The sequence below is a fragment of the Lepisosteus platostomus genome, chromosome 12 (genome assembly GCF_059453375.1).
Source record: "Lepisosteus platostomus isolate fLepPlt1 chromosome 12, fLepPlt1.hap1, whole genome shotgun sequence".
NCBI classification, from domain to species: domain Eukaryota; kingdom Metazoa; phylum Chordata; class Actinopteri; order Semionotiformes; family Lepisosteidae; genus Lepisosteus; species Lepisosteus platostomus.
The window spans coordinates 41581399-41609202 of NC_142622.1; the positions used below are offsets into that span (position 1 = coordinate 41581399).

The 27804-nt window shown below is 40.6% G+C and overlaps 2 protein-coding genes across 2 annotated transcripts; both read right to left on the reverse strand.

Moving 5' to 3' along the window:
* Positions 1-17886: 17886 nt before the first annotated feature.
* On the reverse strand, positions 17887-19687 carry fabp4a (fatty acid binding protein 4a). The gene is made up of 4 exons (XM_088601952.1): positions 19533-19687; positions 18937-19109; positions 18707-18808; positions 17887-18136 (listed from the first exon to the last, which is right to left on the reverse strand). The coding sequence occupies exons 1-4, from the start codon at positions 19603-19605 to the stop codon at positions 18083-18085; spliced, it is 402 nt and encodes a 133-aa protein (XP_088458078.1). The 5' UTR covers positions 19606-19687; the 3' UTR covers positions 17887-18082.
* Positions 19688-21327: 1640 nt separating this feature from the next.
* Positions 21328-23963, reverse strand: mrpl53 (mitochondrial ribosomal protein L53). Its single transcript, XM_088601953.1, has 3 exons — positions 23833-23963; positions 22552-22664; positions 21328-21556 (listed from the first exon to the last, which is right to left on the reverse strand). The coding sequence occupies exons 1-3, from the start codon at positions 23922-23924 to the stop codon at positions 21438-21440; spliced, it is 324 nt and encodes a 107-aa protein (XP_088458079.1). The 5' UTR covers positions 23925-23963; the 3' UTR covers positions 21328-21437.
* Positions 23964-27804: the final 3841 nt, after the last annotated feature.

Below are 27804 nucleotides of genomic sequence, written 5' to 3' on the forward strand. Positions count from 1 at the left end.
TACCAATTAGGAACGTAAGGACATACTGTAGGAATGGTTATAAATGAGTAAAGGCCTATTGGTCAATCCAGCCTGTCAGGTAACTCATTGATCCAGGGATGGCATCCTGCTGTTTCTTGAAAAACTGCAGGGTATCGAATTCAACAACATACTAACCAGTTGTGTAACTCTCACCTCCAAAGTCCTGATCATCAAACATACTGTATCTGCTTGATATTAGTATACAGCACGAATGAAATAAAAGACAAAGATATGTGTTCATATTAGTCTCTTTATCTTTTCATTAGTTCCAGGCTTTAGAATAATTGGGTGAGAGGAAAATCATAATAAAGCAGGAAAGTTTGGCTCACAGTGCAATAAAACGGCTGTACACAGCAATACTGAAAAAATACTAATACCTAAATGACCTAGCAACATGTGTAGATGAGTAATATTGAATAATGATGCATGGTTTGGAAATCCAGTGATAAAAGAGCAGGAGCCCAGTGTAGTTAAAGTTAAGCTCACCTTCTTTTATTCAAGGTGGAGACAAATACTGTGAAATAGACACGAAATAGTTTTACTGAATAGGAAAATGGAAGTACATTGCTGCCACCGAGGAAAAAAAAATCATATTATCTCGTAATTCCAAGAAAATAACCTCGTTATTATGAGATAATCTTCTTGTAATTATGGAACGGCTCATGAAAATGCCCTTCTGTAATTATACAGTTGTAGAGCAGTTTTAAAAAACTGCAGTGCACAAAATAATATGTAACACGGACATATAATACTAATGTGCTGTAGGATAACACTTGGTGTGTCCTTTGATTTCATTGACATTGAGTTTCTGGTTCCGTCCTCATATCTACTGGAGATTCGTTGTATGTGACACTGGGCAAGTATCTGAACCCAGCTAAGCCTCCAGCTGAGACTAAGACTGCAGTAGCAGGTGTGGATCTTTAGTATACACTACGATCCGCAAGGGAAACTGGAAATTGTAATTGTATCGGATATATATAGATAAGTATTGTAAAAATTACTATTAGGTTTTGAACTTAAAAAGATTACATATCCCTTATTTTGCATCATCCATGGAGGAGGTATAAACCTGGAAGCAGAGAAAATATATTTTGATTTTGAGAAGTGACAAAATATGGCCATTTTTGTGTACTGTAGGCACTCAGCAAAAATTATCCCTTTTCTCTAGTTTTTGTTGCAAAAGTAAGAGGCCAGAAAGTTTGAGGTCCTATTCTCTGCAGAGGCAATTTGCTACTTTTAATTATATATAAATAGAAAAAAAATCCCACCGTTTTGTACAAAAAGTCCAAACAGAGTCAAAAGGTCAACTGAAACGCTTTAAAACCATTTGATGCATAGGAAGTGTTGTGAAACACTATAAAGAATACAAGGGTATATCAAAGTGGAACAGAAATTAAGCATGCAGTTGTGAAGCAACTACATTCGCTGATGTTGAGAAGGGTGGAAATCTCTCTTTGGGATCCCCATACAAAACTACAAAAACATAAATACACCCTAAAAACAATCACAGAGTCTTAGAAATGAAACAATACATAAACGCACATCTTCCTCTGCCCATATTGCCCTTCCATAACACATTATCTGTAGCTCCATACAGGAAATAGTTACTTAGCTGTGTTTCATGGACTGATGTCAGCTTCAAAACCCTTTTAAGGTGCTGTAGTTTTGTAGTACAGGCTGAATACACACAGACAGACACAGCTTTGTTTAAGGCTCAATACCTTTCCTAAAATATACTCTTCTTAAATGTGTGTTGCTCTCTCACGCCAGGAAAGAGCATGAGCCACCAAAGGAAGCAGCTGCTTGAGAAAAAGGTGAAGCCTTCCTTTGACTCTTCCAAAGACGTTTTTCTGGTAACGAAATCAAGTCAAAACACAAACAGAATAGTCCTTGTAAAGTTCAGCCTTCTGAATGTTCACTCCTTCTTTTGTTCTCGTTTCTATTATACAGTACTCACATCTCCGCAACCTTCAGTCTTCGAAAAACGGCTAATTTATAACAATGGGTTCACCTGCTGGTTCAGTTTTCCAAGCAGCTGTGCTCTCGTGTCACTTTCGTACTCTTCCCAAACCTTGCCAGCAACCTCAAGATGCATCAGTGTCAATGTTATGCAGCTACACCTGAGAAAACGCAATGGAAATAAAAGCAGCCTTCTTTAACCATGCTAAAAGCAGTGGAGGTGGGCTTGGGGTTCATGTAAAATACTTGGTGGAGTAGCAGCACTTTCTGAGTTCCCACACTGTGGTATTGTGTTGCGACCCAGTAACAAACAGCAGAACAAAGTCTTGAGTCATCATTCATTTGAAAAGTTACTGAACACACAAAGTGAGGGTTGTTTTCAAAGGAAAAGATGTATTTGTAAGCCACCAGAATTAAAAAAAAGCAGAAGCACAGTGACTTCCCTTTTTCCTAAGTACTGGCACACAGGCAAAAAACACAGCTACTGTAGCTAGCCTGTTATCTTTTCAGAACAGTGTGGGGATGTCCATGTCTTATTTGCATGAAAGCATGTGTATGATAACTGCACACTTATTAGTAAGAATAAATTAGGAAGTGTTACCATTTTACACCAGTTATAAATGAACCCCAGTAAGCCTCTGTAAGTGAATTTAAGCATTCTAATTATTGCACTTTTTTATCTGTAATCCAGTAACCTCTACCCTCTATGAGGCTGGCCTTGGCTTATCGTAATGGTCAGAGACATGCAGTTGATTGATGGTGTTTGGAAGAAATAAACATCCTGCAAACATGATCTTTCCCATTCTACCCAACCCCAAGAGTGTTGTTTATTTAAAAAACTTGGACGTCTTAACATAATTCCATAACAAAATATCCTAATTCCACAAACATATCGAACTGCTTTAATTTTATACTGCCTTAATGTGATAATTTTGTGCAATGTGATTTCAGTATTGAAAGACGTGAACTGTTATTATCTGTTCTGTGTGAACAACAAGATGATTCCCATTACAAATGTGCTGTTTTGCTGTGTGTTGTGTTGCCAATGCTGTCTGAATGTTCCCCCATATGCTGATCATTACATGAGAGTTTACTGTATGTATTTCTACACATTTTGTACATCCGACTACCACGTTTCCCCATTAGATTTTGGGAAGTTGAAAAATGGTTGCAGCAGGAAAGAATTTAAGATTCTGGGGAAACGAGGATAGAAACTTTGGAAGAAAGATGAATTTGCAATTTTATCAGATATACAGTACACACATACATTATATACACTGCGATCGGACAGAGGCTACAGATACGATGACAGCTCTTGTCTCAGCTACATTGCCCAGCAATCTGAGAGTAATGTCCTCCTGACTTCAGTCACTCGAGCAACTGGAGGAAAACAAGTCAGAAGGTAAAAAGGTAGTAAGGAAATTCCCCAAGACGATTCAGCAATAATAGAACAAAAGGAATTACCCTGAGTAAATACCAAGATGCAAATCTTTTTTCATGAAATACACAAAAGAAAGTATTTGGTGTTTTATATGGAATATTTTAAGAAGCCTTTAATTTCCTCTAAAAAAGCTACTGTAAGTTGAAACCAAAAAACAGACTTTTTTTTCACCAAAAAAGCAACAGTTTTGGGTTCAGATAGAAGAGTTTAAAGGCAATTTCATCATTACCAGTGTACAGTGGGGGATATCACTGGCTTTGAGACCTTTGTACTGTAAAATGATTGGATGCTGCAAATATTGAATGCAAATTCCCCTTTCGCATGCAGCTCAACGTTAGAAGGTTCATTGGGTGCAAGTTTGGATTCCGTCAGGACAAACACACTGAATATTCTCTGCCAAGTCTACAAAGGAATATCCTTTGTAAGGAAAGATTACAGTTATCGATCGTTCACTTCAGTCCCCATACTTGAACTGAGAGGTCGTGAAGTCACTCGAAGACTGCTGTTGCAAAGAGGAAAACCAAAGGTGGTTGTGAAACTCAAAGCCAAAAGTGTTCAAGATCTGCCAAATAATCTCTGGAAAGATACCAAGAGCTGGTTTCAAAATATGAAGAAATGCTAACAAATTGCTAAAAGAAGCAAAGGCTAGGTACGAAAAAAAATACTGGCAAAACGTTGCAAATCATGGGCCGTTTGACCCATTAGCTGTTAGTTGAGTATTTAAGTTTGCCGTTTCTTGAACAAACCCAGGACACTGTCATCAAATTTGTGACTGGACACTTGTTCCAAGCCTGCAATTCTTTGTGTCACTAGGGGGAAGGGAGGGGGCAGTTGTGTGTGAAGGGAGACCATAATACTGTTTCCTTGGTCACGTGCCCTGGATGCCTTCAATCCCTGCTTGTTTCCAAACACCAGGAAGAAGGGGAGACAAAACCTCCATTCTTCACATTCTCCTTTTCAATCTGCGGACTGCGTAGAACATTCAGCAGCAAGATGAAGCTGCTCCTCTAAATCGCCTACCAGGAAAGTCCATAAACTACCCACGAGCCCTTGTGCGGAAGACATTATTCTTCTGAAATCCAGTATATGTGAGCAATCGTTTTCACGGCTGTCATTTTTATAGCTCGCAGAATGCTGTTGGTGTTGGTAATCAGTCTCTGCTGCCCTGTATAATAGTTTTCTATGGGCATTTCAATCAGGGTAATATTTCAAACACTGCTCTAAAGGGTACTCCTTGTTCAACCTGACACCCAGCAGCAAGTCCAAGGAAAAGGTTTAGGGGGACTACGTTGAATCAAACACCAGTGTGAAATTGGAAGCTGAGCGTTTGAATACTGAAGGCCTTGTAAGATAAGGCTGTGCTGCTCTTTGACTGCCTTAAATCTCCAGTCCGCAGAAGAGGCTGAGCTTCCAAAGAATTTTTATAGTCTGTCTCATTCCGTACCCACCAGGGAGCAACACTGAATCTAATCCAGAGGTTTAGAGCTCTCTCTGCCTCGCAGCTCAATGCTGAATTAACTCCTTCTGGGGATTAAAAGTCACATGTTTAATAGGGACAGAACAGTGGGAGGGATGTGCTTTTTTTTGGACTTTAATGTAAAAGCATATTAGAGTTTATTGCTTTATTTGGAAGTTTGAGTGAAAGTAGACACTCCTATACGCCTAATCTCTGTGTTCTTTGAATCCTAATACACACAAAATGAGGTTCACCATCTCCAAACTCTGACAATGTTCTGTTTTACCACCTTGTTGCAGCTGGATTGCATTGTGTGTGCTGCAGGTAAACAAATCGCATTTCTTTCAGTGCAGCAATCATCTTCACAGCAGTGGCAAATAATTCAAGTCAATTTCAATCCTGTGCTTTAAGATAACTTACCACCTTCACAGAAAGAAGGAGTTTTCAGACAAAACAAAGATAACTGTTTCCTCTGGTGTCGGACTGCCTGGAACAGCGTTATTGTAACGTACGCAGGAAATGACCGAAAGACAATACATTGTAGTGAGTCACTGTTCTGTCCATTCCTGGAAAAAGGATTTGGACAGATTTGTTATTCTTTCATTAAACCTTTCATCACAAGGTTGTATTTGTTCCCTCCATATCTGGGTGTAAGGAACTTAAGGTACAGTTACTTTGAGCAGGTTAGAAAATGACATTGTAATTTAGTTTAACTGGGCATATGTCAGTGATCTCTTCTGTGCTGTAAAGGGAATCTTTTTTTCATTCAATACCTACCCAAACTGTATATCCTGTACAGCATGGGGGAATGAGGAAAAGAGCTCGTGGAACTTCTATCCCAACCACCATGGTGTGCATGAAACTCAAGAGAAACAGAACATGGCCGAAGCACAACCACTGACTTTCATCCAGCCAAAACCTTCTCATCTTCTCACAGGCAAGAGGCAGCACTGTGCTTCCTTCATCAAATACCTGCTAATGTTGGAAAAGTACTAAATCTGAAGTATAAAGTAGTTATGTTTAAATAACTACTTTTAAAAGTAAGTATCCTTGCATTTTACGATAGGGTAGGGCAAGTCAGACTATTACTATGTTCTATTTTTAAAACTCTTCCCATTTTTTTAAAGGAGCTGGTTATGGAAATAAGAATTATGACGTTAGTATATTCATACTATTCATACAGTACATGTAGGTGAGTGCTGTATTACAGGTGTGGATAAAGTGGGCGTCCTCCAATATGAAAATGGTAACAATATAATATTCCAATAAAAAACCTTTAAGAATGAAACTCAGACAGAGAAGCACACAGATGGAACTCCAGAAAATTGAACTCAGGGCCCCAGAATTGCAAGGCCACTGCACGGCCCAGCATTCTAATTTTCCAATAAAAAAAAACTAAAAATGAAACTGAAAGTGGTGATGTTCATGTCCTAAAAAATTCTAGAGTACTTTTGGGAATCAGGTTCCTACAAACAAGGGAATGTTTCTGCAGGTCTTTCCTCCCGGCGGCTGTCAGGGTGTATAACGCTTTTTGCACATATTTTATGGTTTTTACAGTGACTATGATCATATTTTGCACACACCTATGTATTTATTTTTACTTATTTTATTTTATATTTATTTTGTATTACTGTACGTATTCTAATTTTCTGTCTTCTGTACTGATGTCTTTTTTGTTGTTTTTTTTGCTTGTCTTGGGCTACTGTGACACATCAATTTCTCTTCGGGATCAATAAAGTCTTATCTATCTATCTCTAAGTCAATCAGACAAACCTACGGAGACAATTTGTATCATACTTTCAGCGCCTTTGTGATTCTGTACATTTTGCAGATCCACTAGCTGTATTTGGATTGGGGTTTTGGCAGTGATTTAAAAATCGGACACATACAAACAGGTTTCTTCTCTAGGGCATAAACATCAATAGCAACCAATGATCTTAGGGCACTGTGATGCTTATTATAGTCATCTAAATGAAAGTGTTCTCCAGTGTCTCATTTCTATGTGTACTAACTTCCACAGCTTTCACAAAGCAGTTGTTTGAATGGGCCAGCTAATTGTACAGAGAATTGCTTCTCTATGTATTCATTTTAAACATCTCAATGAGTCAAGAGAATCAATGCAGTATCAATAAAGTTCAATACACAACCCCCCAACCTTGTCCTAAACAACAAAACCCAGCTGGTGTAAAATACAGTAGCTCCAGATAATTGAATACTGGGAATCATGTAGATCGATCAACAATTTGCGGTTCAAGTGCTCCAATCTCCATTAATCGCGTTATCTGAAAAAGGGCATAGTGCCTCAATACTCAATATGTTTTCGGCAAAAAGTATTAAATGTTTTAAAAGTCTCTTCAGCTATAAAATAGGTTAGGACTCCATCTTATGGAAATGAGGCTTTAAACAGAACAGAGTGCTTTTGTTCTAAAAATAAATAAAAGCCCTTTTTTCCCCACTTTCAATGAGATACTACGTCATGTCGAATTGTAATGTATCAAACCGTGGCCTTTCACTGTTCATGCTGCACATTGTAAACAATTGTTATGTTATTATACAGAGGTCAGCTTTTGGCTGGTCTGCAGTGGATAACTGCTGAAGGGGTGTGCTGGTTTCATTGTTCTTCCTGGCCGTAACTGGATTAAATAAAAAAAGGTCAGGTGCTGGAATATTGTGCCCAGACATGGATAGCTGTACTGCTGCTGACAGAACATTTTGTGGCAAAGCTTGCACGTACCAGCAACGTGATTAAAATGTGTTAAAGTGTGGTTTCTCTGCGGGTTAAACACGCACTGATGATTTGGAAGAGAAAAGCAGTGCATTCATTACGCAAACCCGAAGTGATTTCTGCTCATGGCAGAGACCTCAAACACTGAAAAACTGAAAGGTCTGTGAATTGACAAAGGTGTTTTCGCTTATTGCTAACTTCGTGCTACATTATACATTGGTGTAGGTTTCTATGGTTTGAACAAATCCTTACTGTGCATCACTACTTGGGACTTTGGTAATAGCACAGAAAGTAATAGGCCAACTAGAAAATTCACTATTTGTGTACTATGGAGATATCTTGCATGTAGCACATGGAGGTTGCTTGTGGTTCAGTATATTAAAGCATAGAGAAAGCAAGTTAGAACATGTTTTTATTGTGAGATTGAAACATTGAGCTTTAGGATAAGTTAAACGCCCTGTAATGTATGAACAAAACACTTGCAAACTAGAGTTCATGAAGTGAATGGGCAGGAAAAGCAAAAAGTTTGAGATGATTTCAGGACTTCCAGTATTTCCTTAGTGATTAATATTATCACCTTTTACCGATAAGTGCAAGGCCGTGTGTAACTAGTCCTTTAGCAAGCATGATGAGACTTCTGCTGTGATGTCACTCAGTTGGACTCCCAGTAGTTTTGTATTCATCGAGGGGAGGTGAATAACCTTTAGAGATAGCGGATTTCTCTGGAAGGAGGTTGTGCTGCATACACAGTTTATGCATCACATTTTCACAAGGATCACAGCAAGCCTGAGACATACAGTATGTCTAAATGTCCTGAATATAAATACTAAATAACAAATCCACATTGTGAACGGTACACACCTTTAGTTAAGCTTACAGTATGTTGTAACGTTGCCTTCATCAATTCCTTTAAACAATGCAGCAAACCTGCAATTTCTCATGGTTTTTTAAAAAAATGGCATGCGAGATGGTTTATCATTTGAAACCTCGTTTCGAAGAAAATGATTCTAATCTTGCCCGTAACAAATTGTGTACTTTTACTTAAAAAGGTTCAGGATGACAAGTAGTATGAACAGTTCTTTATTCAACATGTCGGTATGTGCACATTCGTATTAAGATTTCCCCATGTTGTTGAAGCCCAAACACTGACTGGGAGAGATCTTTGGATCAGTCAACTACTAACTTTCAAACAGATATTATGCACTGAATGCCGTCCTCGAAGTTGTAACTCTTCTTGTGTGTCCATATGTATTTTTCATCAGAAGCTTTAAACTTTGTTCTATTTACAGTCAAATCAACAAAACCACCGCATGCCAGTGTAATCAGAGGGAATAAAGGCCAGGGGAAGGGCTGGGAACTTGAATCAAATTTTCCAGGTTTTCTAAAGAGGAAATTTCCTGATTTCAGTAGGAGCTGATTTCTTTAGTGATAACAGTTTTCAAAAGGGCTCTCAGTGAACAGCTGAACTCTGTGTAGCATCAGAGGACATGGACTGGGATACTGTGTGGCATAATGTCAGTTATCCATTTAGAGCTATACATAACAAACTGCTTCAGTACAAAATTTTCAATAGACTCTATTATATCCCAGAAAAATTGAAAAAGGCGAAGTGGTATAATACAGGAATGTGTTCAAAATGTAACACACATAAAGGGTCACTATTGCACTTAATATGGTATTGTCAGCACATACAGTCATTCTGGACCTCCACAGTGAGGAAAGCTCTCAGGCACCTAAATATCTCAATTCCACTTTCTCCCATTACATGTATCCTTGGTGATTTCTCAAAGGTTAAAGTAGCTATTCAATATAAAAATACTTTTTTGACTCTTTGTATTATTGCTAAAAAAATAATATAGTGAAAATGGGTGGATAGTACCGGACCGTTGTACAAAGAAGGGATTAAAGAGGCTGTATCACAAGTTAAATTTGAAAAGATTTCATATACTTTACTGGGGAAACTTAAAGTATAGGAATGTTTGGGGTCCATTAGGGACATACTTGAATGGCACTGAATGTTAAGAATATCAGTAGGAAGTTTTTAAATTTTTTTTATGTAATTTTTTTTGTTATTGTCTAATAAGAACAGAAATGAGAGAGTGAAAAAAAAAATTAAAAATTAAGAAGACCTCCAAAGTTGGGGTGGTGGAGGTGGGTTAAAAAAAACAAAACAAAAAAACCATGGGTTGTGTAATAAATTAGAATACAAACAATTCGGCATCACCTCACCATTGGTCTCCAGAGTCAAAAGTGTGATTCTTCCTACAAAAATAAGTTGTCACAGCTGAAGATGAAGTTTTGATTTTGAACTGGGACCTTTATTTCACTGCCCGGCTCTGTTGGTGATTGCTCAGAAGTGACCAGCAGCTCATTTCCTCAGGAACAGATTACTCCTCTTGTGACTGTATCAAAACACATAATTCCAAGTGCTGAACACTGTGCTGTTTAAACAAAATTTTATCTCTTCCCTGTATGTAGGGGAGAAAAGGGTCAGCCCTAAAAATGTAAAAAAATGGACATGACTTTGGCATCAGAAATGCATTTTCTGGCCAGATGCAAGACACAAAATGCAATGTTCTCTAAATCGCAACAGAATCATCTTCGAGTGAAGTGCAATCGTGGTATGTCTATGATCAAAGATGTTGATGCACTCCCCACAATGATGAAATCTCACCTCACCGCCCGATCAGTTGTGTTTTCTTTGCAAGAGACACTACAGTGTTGCGCATTGTCCCCTGACAATGAATGTAACAACTACTGAATACACCTAAATGATTGGATTGAAATATGAAGAGATGGAACTTTCTTCTTTTATTTCTTTATTCTTAGTATTTCTTTAAGGAACATGGACGTGGATGACTTGTGTTTAAAATGAAATCAGTAATTCCGTTTTTGATGCAAGCATTAAAAGGATTTGGACCTTTGCAAATTTGCAAAATAAGAGGAAAAAATAGTAAAACAAAAATTCAGATTTTCTCGACAGGCTTACAGTGCTATACATATTGGCAGAATATTTGCCATGTAACAGCAGGTACACAAATAATAATAATAATATTACACTTACATAGCGCTTTTCTGGACACTCCACTCAAAGCGCTTTACAGGTAATGGGGACTCCCCTCCACCACCACCAATGTGCAGCCCCACCTGGATGATGCAACAGCAGCCATAGTGCGCCAGAACGCTCACCACACATCAGCTCTCAGTGGGGAGGAGAGCAGAGTGATGTAGCCAATTCATAGAGGGGGATTATTAGGAGGTCATGTTTGGTAATTTGGCCAGGACGCCGCGGTTACACCCCTACTCTTTTCGAGAAACACCCTGGGATTTTTAATGACCACAGAGAGTCAGGACCTCAGTTTTACGTCTCATCCGAAGGACGGCACCTGTTTTACAGTATAGTGTCCCCGTCACTATACTGGGGCATTAGGACCCTCATGGACCACAGGGTGAGCGCCCCCTCCTGGCCCCACTAACACCTCTTCCAGCAGCAACCTTAGTTTTTCCCAGGAGGTCTCCCATCCTGGCACTGACCAGGCTCACACCTGCTTAGCTTCAGTGAGTTGCCAGTTGTGAGTTGCAGGGTGATATGGCTGCTGGCTTTACTGGCTTTAAATAGTGCACAAAAATCTCAAATTGGTCTATAAAACCCATTTAAAGGATTATGCACTCATAAGCAGTTTTTAGATGTCATGACAAATTCATAAACATTGCTCCCTTCCCACACCACACCTAAATCCATCTTCCCCGCAACCGTTGTATCTTGTGACTCATATTTTTGCTTTACTATGACATTTTTAGAATAATATTGGTAAAATGGCCTTACAATCCTCCAGTCTGCTCAGAAATCTATGAAAATAAACACAGCCAGTACATAACAAGGTACTTTTTACGTTTTATTCCAAGATAAACAGTTTTTACATTTTGTTGCTTTTGAGCTTGCAATAATGACACTTTGTAATATCAATTAATATCTGTTACATAAACAACCTACTACACAGTTCATAGCAAAAAAAATCCCAGTGTGCAAAACCAGTAAAACCAGTAAAAACTTACCCAAAAAGACTTTGGGTGTAATTGCTGCCAAAGATAAGTCCACTAAATATGGAGTTCATTGGCTTGAATACTTACACATTTCACGTGTTTTTTCTCTTTAGTTTTTGTTGACTTTTACTGTAATCTGTCTAACCTAGTGGAGTCTTCATCTTAAGCATTTAGGATTTGAAATAACTATTTCTGTCAGCGTTTCAATATAATAATTCAGTTTAATTCATTTTGGAAGATTTTTTGTGTTGATTCTTCTGTACAAACTCAGATCCACTTCTGGTGACGAGTTTGAGGGGCAACACAAACTAAGAAAGAGCATATAAACAATTCTGTCTTCTGAAAATATTAGCTAACCCTCTGCCGATATGGTTGTTCTGAACATGGTTGGGCAACATTTTGAACTTGTTGTAACAGTAAGATCCTGGTTGCAGCTGAAATGAGCTGCATTAACAAGGAGATAATACAAAAGTGGGAGAAAATGTCAAGAAGTAAAACCATATCTGTATCCTGTAGCTTTCCCTTGGGCTGTATAGAAATCTTGATCCAGACAGTCATGCAGAGGGCTGATATTACTAAACAATTGACCAGTGGGAGCAAGGATGGGCTGGGTCAGTACCGGGATGGGAGACCTCCAGGGAAAACTGGGTTGCTGCTGTAAGAAGGGTTGGTAGAGTAGTAAGTGACATATTACCTCCTGGAGCAGAATTTCTAAACCAGATCATTATGGTGCTACATCTATGTAAACAAAACAATATTTTGACAACTCGGGCACCTCGGACTGTCAGAAGCAGGCAGTCTGGCAGTATGCATTTTTGATAACATGCACATCTCCTGTCCCCTGGTAAATGGGACAAGACACTGAGCTGAGCTTGGCTATTACAAAACTCAGCGCGCGAGGGAGAAAAATAAATGGTGCAATATAGACATCAGCAGTTCTAGGGATATCGTCGCCTTCACACAGTAACTTTTGACACTTTCGCGAATACATTGGCCAAGAACTTCATTAATAGTGAAGCATAGAAAACCAGTTCATGCATTGTTCTGAAGGAACAAACAGCATATTCATGATTTTCTTGTGGGGCATGGCTAAATTAAACAAGGTAATGCAATAAATAAAAATGATATACTGATAAACAGTCCTGAAGCTTTATGCAAGCAACAAATACTTGCCATATATACAGTATATGCCATATTTATAATATATATTATAAACGTATGTACTATGCAATGATCAGTCTACAAAAGGCATAAATAAGAACCTGTTGGCATGATGCTTGATTTACTAGTCTTGCAATAATTTCACAGGTTTTATAGCAACACATATGCATGTGTTAAACGTTACAGTGTAGTTGACTGGATTTTGATTGCCATTCATTGGGTGTGTGGTTGAGATGTGGTGTTAGATCAAATCTATAGACGGGTCCACACAGGGGTCCACAACTGTACGAGAAGTGGCAGTTGTGATCAATTGACTTTGTGCATTGTGTACACTTTACTGTCAACTTTATACACAGCAAGGACAGCTCGTGTACACATTGTATTCTGTAGGAAGTCATTTGTTTTGGGGAAATGATGCATGCTATTCTACCTCCTTCGGCTGTTTTTTCTGTCAGTTATAATCAGCATCTGCATGTTTTCCTGCTCTGGAACTTTCTCTCTTGGCCAGTTCAGTAACGAGCCTCTCTAACTGCATTTGAGCCAAAGGTTAAACTCTCTGGAGGACTGAAAGCACAAAAACACATTTGCTGGTTCTAGTGCGGATGCAGAATGCACGCAAAAAAGGGAAAAAAAGTCCAAGGTCAGTAGGGACATTTTTCCCTTTAATACCATATTAAAACACGTAACAGGAGCCTTGCTGAAACAGAGCTGAACAGTGAACTGAAGGAAGACGGCATGTACCGTTACCATATTTGGGACACTCTCACCTTATAAGCATAGACAACCTGTACCGTTTGCTTGTTTAGCGTTTCAACCAAGAAAGGTGTCTAAAACTTTCACATCACTCATTTTCTAATTGTATCACCAAAGGTCTTCCTTACTGCCCACAGTTACGGCCTGTAATTCTGAGTACAGACTTATGGGGAACAAGTACAATCTTCTTGTCTTAGTGCACAAACATTGAGGTGTCACATTCTCTGCAGCTCCCACTCTGTACTGTCCCTAGTTTCCTGTGCTTTGCTCTCCTTCCGGTGTCTCTCTCTCTGGGGATATATATTTCCGGGTCACTCATTCCCCTTTGCTCAGCATTGAGGTTCAGATGTCCAGAGACCCACCTAACACCAGGTCGCCCCACGTCCGCTGCCTGAGGGCACAGATTTCTAGATGACTCCTTAACTGCTGAGCCTGGGCTAATCCCTGTCCCGTTGCTATGCATAGGGTCTTTTTCTGCTCTCCTGCCGTTCGTCTTTTCCGACATCCGTGACATGAGGTTGAAGACTGGAATTCAAAGAGTGAACCAGAAGTAGATTTCTTTTATTCTGACCCAAGATAACAGGCTCTGATGTCACTTCGATCCTCGTGTCTCTATATCTGGGCAGAACCAGGAAATGAAAGAACAGCTAATCTCAGAAGCGCAAATAGAAGGCCACGTTGTTGTTGTTTTTTTTCTTACAGAAAATCTTTCACTGTTGCCCTTTTCTGGTTGTTGTATGAAACGTAGCAAAATGCACTTCTGACCCAGTATTTATTTTTGTCCACAGATTCTTGGGGGAGTGAGCTGTGGAGAGCAAACTGGAGACAGGGTGTGTTGAGGAGGAGGTGGTGTCAACACACTAAGCCTTTGTGGAGCCATGGGTCACGATGCAAAGAGTGGGAGAGGAGATTCCGGAGTGCTGCTGTTGCAGGACTTCTGGAAAGGCATTCCAAGCGGGGAAGACGCAGTGACACCAAATGCAGTCTCGAAAATCATGGGACTGCAGAGAGAACGTTTCTTGAATGTTCTTCAGTTTCCTGCCTTCTCCTAATGTATAATAACAATCCGTTATCACAGTCCTCAGACAAATTAGCAAATGAAATATCCACTGCTGACCTAAATCTTCTGGAATGTCAGTTTCTTCCTGACTCATGGTTCCAATGAACTCTGTCCTCCTGTGTGTGTCATGTGTCCACTGCATTTGTCTTGTAACGTTTAGACAGACTTTCATAAACAAATTGGCTGTGCAAAAGGGCGTATGTTTGATCAGGTCACCAGGGGTGTATCTGTACAAGGGGCGCCCAAGCTCAGAACAATTTATTTAGAATGAGGCTTTTGCTGGTTGTCCATTTACAATGTGAAACACATTGTTTATTATATTGCTTTTAGATCTTTTTCTTATTCTTATTAAATAGGCATTATGACAAGCCAAATGGCTTCCTCTTGTTTGTAAACTTCATGTTTTTATCTTCTAAGGTCCCCAGCTGATGAGTCATATAATTCCCCATGTGATTTAGGTCTCTGAGCCTTGACTCTTAATCATACAGTTTCTAACTTAGTACTAGCTGTTACTTTTACAAGTTCCAGTCTATGTTCCTACGTAGCTACTACAATCTGGAAATAAACGTTTTTGTTTTCTGAGTCAACACAACCAAGTCTGGGAAAAATGTTCACATTTTGAAATGATGTGTCAGCAATGCAAAATGGCTAAAGCAATATTATTGGAGAAATGTATATGATTCTATCATCTACAGTTTAAGACAGAGGCGCTAAGACTTAGAGGACTGAGGCCTGGTTTAAAGCTACAGCCTTGCAGATCCAGTACGGGGTGACAGCTCTTTCTTTGCACAAATCCACTTTTGCTCATGCAAATCCACCATCAACCAGTGGGGACACAATCTGCAATTATTTGGTGAGCTGAAGCTTTTGCTTTGCCCGGGGATAAGACACTTTGCTATTATTTTCAATTGAGGGCCAAAAGTGCTTTCATTTGGAATGACCAGTTCCATTTTTTTCAGATAAGAAAATGCTCTGATAGATACTGGAAACAAACACTGTAATACAGTCAAGGCATTTCAGAACAGAAATGCCTTTTTGTCGGTAGAACTAGACTATAATTAACAACGTTAAATGAATTGCCGCAAGACATAACTTTAGAAGCACTTATTCAGATCTTAGGGACTTATTAGCAGTTTTTTTTTCTGGCTTGGCATCTGGGCATTCTGAATTTTAGAACTACAAAGAAACTTTAAAAATATTGTTTACTCTGTGGTGATACTTTACACCATCAACCACAACCTTTCACATTTTTCTTCTTAATGTGGTTCCAAAACGAACCACATTTTGCCTTTGTTGGGGGTGAGTTACCAGCTGGCTCATCCATTGAAGCTGCAGAACAAAGCCTCAGTGTTACTGAACTGCCTTTGTGGTTCTGCAGTCATGTCCCAGAAGCTACACACTGCACACGCCTCCTGTCTCACTTACAATTAAGCCCTAGGAGAGGGCTTCCATGCTAATGAAAGCCAGGAGCCATGTCACCCTGCAACTCACATCTGGCAGCTCATGTCACCCTGCAACTCACATCTGGCAGCCCACCGAAGCCCAGCAGGTGTGAGCCTGTTCGGTACCTGGGTGAGAGACCTCCTGGGAAAAACTAAGGTTGCTGACTGGAAGAGGTGTTAGTGGGGCCAGCAGGGGGCGCTCACCCTGCAGTTTGTGTGATCCTAATGCCCCAGTATAGTGAGGGGGACACTATACTATAAAAAGGTGCTGACCTTTGGATGCGATGTAAAACCGTGTTCCTGACTCTCTGTCGTCATTAAAATCCTAGGGCGTTTCTCGAAAAGAGTAGGGGTGTAACCCCGGTGTCCTGGCCAAATCATGGCCCCCTAATAACCCCCGTCTCTGTACTGGCTCCATCACTCTTTCTGCTCCCCACTGAGCTGAGAGCTGGTGTGTGATGGGAGTACTGGTGCACTACGGCTACTGTTGCTTCATCCAGGTGGGGCTGCACACTGGTGGTGGTGGAGGGGATCCCCATTACCTGTAAAGCGCTTTGAGTGGAGTGTCCAGAAATGCACTATGTGACAGATGAGCCTTTCACAAGGTACAGGTAGCACAGGGAATACACTATTCATACACCCTCAGTTGAGCAGTTGCTAGATAAGTTCCTGAGGGTGCACACTCAAGGCTTAACTTGTAACTGCTTTTACTTCATTTCACATACATAAAACATATACTTACATATGGGTATGAGTGAGTATTGAATCACTGATACTCACTGTTTGTTGTTGGTACTTCCAGGATGGGTCAGCCTATGGTGGCCACAGAAGTCCAAACCTAATCCCACTTCTAAAGGTGTATTTATGGATATGAAGAGGGGCAAATGTTATTGTTTGTATTGATGTCTATTTGAACTGGGATAATGTAAACTGTGTGTTATTATGATAATAATTGATGTAGAATTTGTGGAATTTGGAGAAATGTTTTGTTCCAAAGGGGGGAGGTGCTTACATACTATATAAGCCGGCTCCTCAGCCTAATAATGGGGTGGATCGGTGGCTCTGTGGCTGAGGATCTGCGCCTGTGGCTGGAAGGTTGCTGGTTCAAATCCTGCAGCTGGCAGAGGAATCCTACTCCGTTGGGCCCCTGAGCAAGGCCCTTAACCCCAACTGCTCCAGAGATGCTGTACAATGGCTGACCCTGCGCTCTGACCCCAAGCTTCTCTCTCCCTGTCTGTGTGTCTCATGGAGAGCAAGCTGGGGTCTGTGAAAAGACAAATTCCTAATGCGAGAAATTGTACAGGGCCAACAAAGTGATGTTATGTTGTGATGGTAGAATCAGTCAGTTGGTGAGTCAGGTAGTTGTGACCAAAATCAGAGAGAAGGCAAGAAGAGTAATTGCAGGAAGATTTGTCTTTAAAGGATTATTTTTGTTCCTTTTTGGGGGTTTTTTCTTGTGTGGGGAACGGGGAGCACTGTGAATAAACTGCACCTACTTCACCTGAGTGCTCTGCGGCGAAGCCATTCTTTTATAAAACAAACCCTCTTTTGGCCTTCCTCAGGCCATTGTGTGACACTATAGAAGTGTAAGCAAAAATTATTCATTATAAATGCTACAAATCCAGCTTTCTCCACTGCTGTAAACCCATGAGACATCCTAACTTTAAACACCCCCTGATTTGTTCAGGTCTATTCATCTAAGCCCGAAAACGAAGCCACGTGTTTGCAGACATACAGTACCCCCATTGAAGGTAAACCCCAATTTGTGTGTTTTTGGCGATTGTGTTGGGGAGGGGAAAAAAAAAACACAAGTCAACCAATACATACATTTTAAGTTTTATTTAAGAATCACGGCAATTAATACTGAATGCACCACTTCTCAAAACAAAAATACATTGGTATGATGCGACTATTTTGGTGTTACAAAAATGAGCAGGAAGAGAGCAGTGTATTAGCCTTTTGCTCATTGAACTGAGCCGGTGTGTCTTCAAAATCCAGCCTCCTCGGTAGCTGAATACGGTTAAGCTTCTTTCTCATATTTCCTTACCGCCACAACATCTCCCATGATGCACTTCTACAAGACAATGTGAAATGTTAGAGCACAATAACCAAAAACGGTTTCTGGCCAGGTTTGTGGCAACAATGTAAATGTTTGGTTTCAGACTGCTAAACTGCAACAACAATACTACAGATGTACCTGTATTTGAATGCATTATAAGCGTTATAAAAACAAACCAGGTCAAAATCTGTAACAATTGATCTCAACTCCAGAAAGATGACGGTATTAAATCTAAAAAAAGTCTGGCTCTTCAAGGAAAATTGGCTTCATAGATCATTTTGGGCGTTGTATTGACAAAATATCGGCAAAGCACACAATCCACAGAGCAACCTCCGACGCAGATTATTTCCCTGTCATATTCGTAGTATAGCAGTTATATTGGGGGGAAAAAACAGCCATTTCTAAGGAGGCAAATACTGTCAAAGCAAATGCATTACTATACAGGCGAACATGTAGCAACTAAGATACGAGTCTGTTTGCAAATATTGGTACTAGCTCTAAATGAGCTGGCTAATTAAGATGAAACTACGGATCATTACTAAAGATGCGTCTTCCACAGAAGTATCGATGTCCAGGCGTTCTTACCGCGATCAATTTTCCGTCGATCACTTCTCTTTCGATCATGGTTTGTTTGCCGTCCCAACACTGTTTCTGCACAAGCTTCCCGTTTTCCAAAGTAATCGTGGTCTGTAAATTGGAAAGGAGATCGGTCGTGTTCTTCCTTTTTGTCAGGAGAGAACGTGTGCGGCGTGAGGAGCCCTTCGGGCTGTCTGTTTCATGCGCGCTGGACAGCAGACCCCGGGAGTCACACCCACCTTGGTTTTTCTGTCGTCTGCAGTTGTTTCTTCAAATTCCTCCCCTAGTTTGAACTTGACCTCGGTGGTTTTGAAAGTGCTCTGGGATTTCATACAAATAACGTCGCCTTCCACGCTGAACAGCAAGTTAGGCTTGGCCATATTCCCCATCTGGCGGGTCGCGAAACCCACACCTGCGGAATGAGAAACAGCGGGTCAGCTACTGTGCTTCGACACCAGGCAAAAACCCTGTCGCACCCGGTGCATTTATATACGTTAAAGAAGTGACCTAAGTGTCGCCTACAGAAACAAAATAAAACAGGTGACATTTTAAAACCATTTTTAGATGCATCGCAGTACACTGCATCCACATGTATTAGAGCAATATCGCCTTAGAATGATTGAATTTGGCCATGTTTGCCATTGAATAAACAATCTCTTCTGTAATTATAGAAGTAATTATCACTGAATAAAAACGGCCAAGTGGCCAGAATTCTGATTAAACGCGTTACTTCGTTCTCAGGCGGAATATGCACATTTTGTGCGCTCCATGGAAAAAAAAATATGTTTATTGCGCCAAAAAAAAAAAATCGCAAATAAAAAAAGAACGCACTTACCCAAAGCCTTCATATACTCGTCGAATTTGTCGCTCTCAAGTATTTTCCACGTCCCCACAAATTTGTCGACCATTTTTCCAGTGCTCAGCTCCGGCTCTATTCAGAAACAAACTGTACCAGGTCTACAAAAGATGCGACAGCGCACCGCGCTTGTAGTATTTAAAGGGACCTGCTCCGGCACGTGTCTCACCAGGCAAGCCAATGGCGAAATCAAACGTCAGGCGGCGCCGACCCTTCAGTGCAGCGCAACTTTGGAAGGAGAAACGAGAGAAATGTGCAATTGTGGCGAGGGTTTCAAACATGTGACACATGAAACACAAGCGTAGCCGACCGTGATCCATTGCTTAATCCACAGCTGAGAGGTTAGGCGTTTCGCGATGCGCCATCTGACCGCATTCTTTCGCGTCAATATCTCCGTGTGTAGCAAAATGCATTAAAAAAAATGTTAGGATAGCTGTGCGCCTGTACCCTTTCGTGCTGGTCTTGCTTCACGTGTCATCCCACATCCACGAGAACTACCACTTTGCACTAAGAATCTGCGCATTTTTTTATTTATTTCTGTGGTAATAATACACCTTTTTGCAAAGCCTTATCTGGACACCATTCCTTACTCATATCTGCACTTTCGTGTTTATGCTCATTTTATAAGACACTGATTTCTCAATTAGAAAATGTCTTCTGTTGACATTTGTAAACCTAAACTACTGTATGAGTGAGGTCACGTCTGTACCGTTGCTACAACGTCTATGTTTGGTTAAATCCCAAACACTGCACCACGTTTAATTCACTGGCTTGGCGTTCTTTATCTCACAATTTATACAGTCAACATTTGTATCTAATAATTTGGCATGGATGTTTATGGAATGCTTGCTCTTCAGGTGTGAGTCTATATTTGCTTGGTATAAATGTGTCTCTAAAAAGACCATCACAGTTACTCTCCTCTAAAATGTCACTCACTAGCGTAGACACTATAAAGGAAATTCCGAATCAAAATATCTTGCGCAGACGTATTTCATAAAACCTAGACAATGTCTTGATCACAAAGTACTGTCGGTAATTGGAACAAAAATAGAAATGTTTTGTAAACATCAATCCGATTGCCGGAAAGCTTGACGATTGGTCGAAAACAAACCGAAATGCTGATTGATATACAGTAGCTGCGCCGTTTACAACAAAGACTTGAAGTGATAGACCTCTACTGGCAAGGAGAGCAAATGACAGGGAAATTCATCAAAAACGTTTCACGCTTTAAAAAAAAAAATCTTCAATCCTATGCGAATCCAATCACTATGTGAATATGTAGGCTGGCAGTTTTATTGAACCTCTACCTGTGAAGCCACTCTGTTGAAGAAGCGAATCCTGGATTAGGGCTTTTGTATCAGAGGAACTGTCTAACCTGATTAGAACACTTATCTGAGTGGAGACCAGACTGCTGGACATCAGCTTATGCTGGAATAAATTGTGCTATTTTATTCTAAATTTATGCGGCTATAATCTAGATGACCAGCGGCTCGCGACTTTGAGGTGTATGTCAAATGCGGACTTGTAAGTTATACATGTACTTGAGGGAATCCCCATTCTACAATAAGGGAGAAATTAGTAAATATTTACTCATTCAAATAAACCTACTTGTAAACGGGTACTTTTACGACAGCTTAATTTGGCCTGGTTAAATTGGTGCGTAGCACGTGTCACTTTGCGCTACATGAAAAGCTCGCATAAAATATTTATAATTTATAAGATGATGGGATAATTGTGCATTGTCATAACAGAACAAAACAGCAGTCTACACAGATTGAATAAGTGTACTTATATTTTATTGATGAGAAGAACAAGTCTCTCGTTTTGAACGAAATGGAACGATTCACACACAACGTTATTTACACATGTACAGAAGGAACACATCTACATCTTGGCTCCCTCTTTCGCCTGGGGATCCTTTTCCAAGCACCGGGACCTCAGGGCCGACAGCATCTCTGTGCTGGACAGGTTTGCTGCTTTCATCACGAGCCTCTCCCCATCAGCTGCAGGACAACACGGCAAGGTTACACAACTCCAGGCGGCTCCCAAGAACGCTCTCTCCCCTGTGCACGAGGACACCAATCCTCCCCTGTGCTCTCTGGGTGAGGGGAGTTTCACCACGCAACGTGCAAACGTTCAATCACAAGGCCGGGCATCAAACCTACTGGAACTGAAAAATGCATCAAACCTATTGGATCCTACTGAGTTTCTTTTTGGCCGTAAGACATACATCTGCAATATGCATTTTACATCTCCACTGCAGGTACAGTATAAGCCACTTTTGAATAAACAGTGCAGACTGTTGCAAACCAGCACTGTGGATGCGTTTTTCTCAACATACCAGAAAGGTCCGGAAAAAGAGCTGATCACTGATGTTTCAAGACATTGTTGCTTAACAATTAATTTTTTCTTTTGATTTAAGCTATCACGTGAAACGCAGGAAAAAGCTTGCTTATGCAGAACTGCTATGTAAACATCCACGTTAATATTAAAACTTCACACCCAAAGTATGTCAAGCACACTGCCATTTCCAACATGCAAACATCACACAAAAGCTACCCCCGCCTGGAATCAAACCCAGTACCCAGGAACAGTGAGGGAACAGCATCAGCACTGTCGTACCCATGCACTGCCCACCACTACTCAATTTCAATTCAATTCACTGAGCTTATTGGGCATGTTCGATGAATTACAGTGTTGCCAAAGCATATACAAATCAACTCAACTTTTACAGACATGAATCATAGAACATCACCGAGAGACAGGTTCACTGTTCCTCAGACTGTGACAGGAAATCACATACTGGGCTCCCAGCTTAATTAAGTTTCCTTCTCCTTTCCTTCTTTATTATTGCTGTTGCCCTAACACTTGTCATTTATCACTTTGATCCATTGAGGACATTACCAACCCATGAAATAGTCATCTACAATATTCAGTTTAATTCCTGAAATCACTACATTTTCAAATCACTACATGAAAGCGTCTGTACTTCACTTACCAAAGGTAACATCCACAATGGGATCTGATCCGTCATGCTTCACGTCTGCTATTACTTCACAGTTGGCATTTGTTGATCTGGCCTTTTCAGTTCCAACCACAGCAAGAAACTCCCTAAATGACAAAATCACGCACAGTCTTGTGGTAGAAAAAATTGGAGCTCAACCAATGATCAACCAAAATCATTACTGCAAACTAAAATAGAAACTGGATTACAAATCTGACCACAAAAAAACATGAATCCAGAGGATATTTCGACATGTTTGGCCAGTTTTGATCAGGGAAAATACAAATGCTTTATTTTCAAGCCAAACAAAAATTCAAACTGAATGTAATGCACAGTTACATTTTATAGTAACTGTAAGCTCAAAACATTCAGGAGATTTTCCTCAAGATTCCAAATTTCTTGCAGGAAAAAAAAACATTCTATCGGCAGATCAATCTTTGATAAATTATCTGACCATATTACATTTCATATTTCTATATTCACTTAATGATTTTCCCATTTGATATTTTATTTCACTCTCCCTGAACACATCAAAAGGAAAGAGCAAAGTGCCTGGACTACTACAGAATAACTTTCCGTGTTTTCAAAGTGGTAGACACAAATGGGAAGATTAGTTTTGGGGTATGCCGACAGGGTACGTATGTTTTTGTGACCTACAAGTATGTTTTAATCATACACGTTACACAGCATTAAGACAACACAATTTAAAAGATAGGGCGAGGGCTGTTTGTACCACTTTATCGATGGAGTCTCCTCTTTAATGAATGTTCAAATATGTTATACAAGAATTTACTGCAAGAAAAACTGATAAGAAGAGGAATACGAATCAAAAATGACCCCAGGTTATCAGAAGCGATTTAAAAGCTTTAAAGAGCCGAGGCTTCTTACAATATTGTCTCTTTGATGTACCTGGACTACATAAACGTTGTATCAAATGCGCAGCAATGTTGAATGATTATTTTAAAATAATTTTGAAGCACACTGGTTATGACGGAGCGCTTCACAGACCTACAAACCCCAATATTTAAGCCTTATATCCAACGAGCTGCCACATGCATTTGAAACTAAAGACACACGCATTGCCAAAAACATTTAGCTCGCTATCTTTGCCTTTATTACACTAAAGTTTATTACACTACTACGTCGCAAAAAATCACTTTTGAAGGAAATAAATACTTCCCGGCCACGGCAAGCAAACGCTTTAAACCATAAAATACTGCCCAACCTTCAGAAGGCGAAATCACTCGCACCTAAACATTCATTTCAGTCTCGTACCTCACAGAGCGAACATTGGACTCAAACGGGCAAAACTGCACCACCAGTTTCTTTACCGTCTTCAGCACCACCGCACCCCTGGGCGCCGCCATTTTCACCCTCCGCTTTAACCTTTCACCTCTCCGCTTACCGGTGACGTCACCGCCCACGTTGCGCGTCGGCTTGCAGGCCTGCGCTGCTGCTCATGGGATCGTTTTATTCACCGGCGAGCAGGTCCGTGTGAGGTTTGAGTTTGAGTTGGTGGGATATTAATATGAAACGATTTTTATATCTTTCTCACGCAGGCAGCGTTAAGGTCTGGAAGCCTGTTTCCAACCAGGGAGTATAAAAAAAACTGCGACTTTGCATCTCAGAATTGCGACTTTATATCTCGCAACTGCGACTTAAAAACTCAGAATTGAGTCTTAAAAACTCAGAATTGAGTCTTAAAAACTCAGAATTACGATATGATATTACAGATTATGATATCGACGAATTACACTAAGCATAATCATAGATGTACATCTCATTCTGAGCACTAGTAAAACCTCCCTCCATCATCAGTAAGTCCCTTATTCCTGGCAAGGACCGCAGTAACCAGGAACCTGCCCCAGGAGGCGCACGGCTAAACTGCAGCTTCGGCTGGACCTCTCGCAGGGAGAAACCACACACAATTATAAGACAGCAGTTGACCTAGCCCCTGTGTCCTCGCAGGCTAGGAGAAAACCACGGACAACACGGGGAGGAGACGCAAACTCCAGGCATCCCCCGGCCAAAATCGCTCCGAGCGCAGCGAATGGTTTAATCTTGGAAAAGCCGAAACTGCAAATGTGCAGATACACCTTTAGATGTCGCCCCTGGATAATAGTTGCACTGCTGTTTCAGTCAGTGAATGCTGTGGATGTTAGTAAGCAACGGTGTACTGTACTTTGTCTTTTTTTAGACAAAAATAATACTTTCGTTTAAAAAGACCTTGGGAGAGAAATACTTCACTGTATATGGTACAATCATACATGGGTGCAAAAGGAGTTATATTACTGAGATAAGCACAGCTGAGCGAAAGTCGTCCTGTCAACCCTATTGAGTATAATTTGTCAGCTGTGGGCGGTGATTGAGAGAACGCCTCGCAAAAAAATAACCACGACGTTAGTAATAAATCTTTCACCCTGCAAACGCAAAGAGCGACAGAGGGAGATACTACACGTCTTTCCCTGGAAACACACCACCGAAGACAGGAAAACGCGTTGAATTTCATGCTTTCCATTTAGAAAGGGGAAAAAAACCACCGAATTTGAATAGGAACCAAAGAGACAAGTGCTGGAAAGGATCAACGACGAGCCGCAGTTGGATTGATTTGCCAGGTGCGATCGAAGAGGTCACCCGTGGCTCTGCTGAAAAATTCCCCGAGTTCGCATTTGTCAAGTCGCATGTCAGCCATCGCCGGAGAAAGCGCCCGAGAGCGACAAACAACACAGATTTTATTTCTTTTAACAACAGCCTAGTGACAAACAGAATTTATTCTCACATCAGCAGTATGCCTGAAGGAAATTCAAATGCCACAGTCATGCGCCAGAGGCTCATATAAATTTGCAGCCCGCAAAGACGAGCTTTCACTCAAGGCGCAATACGCAACATTAATTCTGATCTTAAAAATGAATATAAATTTAGGTCAAAACTTTAAAAACAAAGTCAGCCACACAGTTCTGTCTTTTCACTACTACAACCTAGTACAAGGATTACTCTTCAGAAAATAACATTTTGGAATGATAACTCTTATTTTTGTAGTACAACAGACCATCACTCAAAATACTGACAGGCACATCTCTTCAAGAAACAGATAAAACAAGTGTTTTTTTTTTTAACGTGGCCAGAAATGATCAATTTCGTGCTCCAATTCGAATAGATTTGTTTTATAATTAAAAAAAAACCCATAGCCTGTTTCATATTGTTTACCACATAATGGTGTTTTTAAGCCACATAGTTAAATGGTATTCAAATATAGGATTTCTGCTTCAAGACTAAATTTAAGAACATAAGAAAGATTACAAAAGAGATGAGACTGTTTTGCCCACCTTAGCCATGTTGGTAGTAGTTAGTAGCTAGTTGATCCAAAAATCTCATCCGGCCATTTTATGAAAGAAGCCAGGCTATCAGTTTCAAAAACAAGCTTGTTCCATACTCCCACAACCCTTTGCGTAAAATATGCTATTGTTTTATCTTCATGTCTCCAACAATTTGTATTGTCATATTTTACAAGGGAATATTTAAGGTAGCATTTCATTGTACTCAGGCACACATGACAATAGACTTGAAACCTGCGTAAAAAAAAAAAGCACATCCCCTGATATCCTCTGATAATTGGGCCTCTCAGATTTTAGTTTTCCAGAAGTTTGTTGCAAACTGTTAGTGTCCCAAGTCACCCCCCGTTTTCTAAAAATTGGGCTTCACGTGGTTGCACAAAAAGAAAGGCTCAAAGGCCTCCTATAACAGCTGAGAATCCTTTCCGCGAAATACCACAGATTCTAAAATTAGATGTCAGTTTTGAAAAGGTTGCATTCAAGCCTCGACTGTACCCGGACTTCCTGTCTTAAGGAGTGACAAAGATTACTCTCGAGTCTCGGGGGGAAGGGAATGTGGTTCACAGCAAAGGAGATGCTGGATTGTCAGCACAGACGCCATTCAACGGAGGAAAGCAGAGCAACAGCCAGGATAAGGAAGCGTCTTATTTTTCTCATTTTGTTTATACGTTATCTTTTGTTGATTTTCCTCTACCGAGATGATTTGCCCTTTTGTTTATCCTTACAATTTAGAAACCTCTCAACAGGTTTTTGTGTGGGTGACAAAGCATGCCTATGCTTAAGGACTGTGGTGGTGCTTACTTTACTGATCCATCTTGTCGGAGCTTGAGTTGTGGGGGTTGTCACAGGGCCTTAACCAGAGAAGGCACTTGCACTCTAGTACAGGATGAGCCTCATAATCCAGAAATCGCAGCTGTTCATGATCCCCATTTGTGGTAGCACAACTCCCTGCACAAAACCAGTCCAAATGGAGAGCTGGGGCTGCTGGGACTATGTTGTCATCCCCATCCATGTTCTAACTATTTAATCCAGACCCATGTCACAGGGGAGCCAGAGCCTGTCCCAGCAAGCATCAGGCACAAGGCAGGATACGCCCTGGGTGGGACGCCAGTTCATCACAAGGCACGTACTGTACCGACACAAAGAGGCACGCGCTCACATCAGGGCCGATTTCCCCAAAAGCATCCGAGGACACAGGGGCACCCAAAAGAAGCCCCTGCAAATCCGTGGAGAACATGCAAACTCCACACGGACAGCACCCCCGGTCCGGAATTGAATTCAGGCCCCAGCGCCGTGAAGCAGCAATGCTAAACTGAGACACTGTTCCGTCCTCGTGTCAAATCGTTATTATTAATTTATTGGACTGACACTATTATCCAAAAAAAAAAAGCTGATAGAGAACAGTCTACAATGTATTTTATGTTTCTTGATAACGTATTACGTCTGAAACGCATTAAAGTCGTATTACTTCGTTTCAGCTCTCATTACCTTTCAAAAAGCAATTCTTTAGAGATTTACCATAAAGATGAGGATGTGCTCATATTATTATATTATTTTACCAGGTAAGTCAGTTAAGAGCGTATTCTCCTTTACAATTACGGCTCTGCTGGGGGGAAATTGGCGATTGGCTCAGTACTCATGATGAATGGACCCGTTTTGTGATCAAGAAATCAGAGGAAGTGTCTAAGATAGTAATTTGGTTGAGCCAGAATTCATTAGGACTTCGGCAGTCGTCAACTTACGGTATTTCCCAGTCGTTTAAGTTAAAGGACGCAACGGGTATTACTGGTATTGTAAATCAATTGACTCCATATCGGCCTTATTTTCGTGTTCATCCAGAAGACGACATGACCTGCACATTCTGCGGAGGGTGGGAACTGCAGGCTTGTGACTATTTGACACCAACAACTAGAGA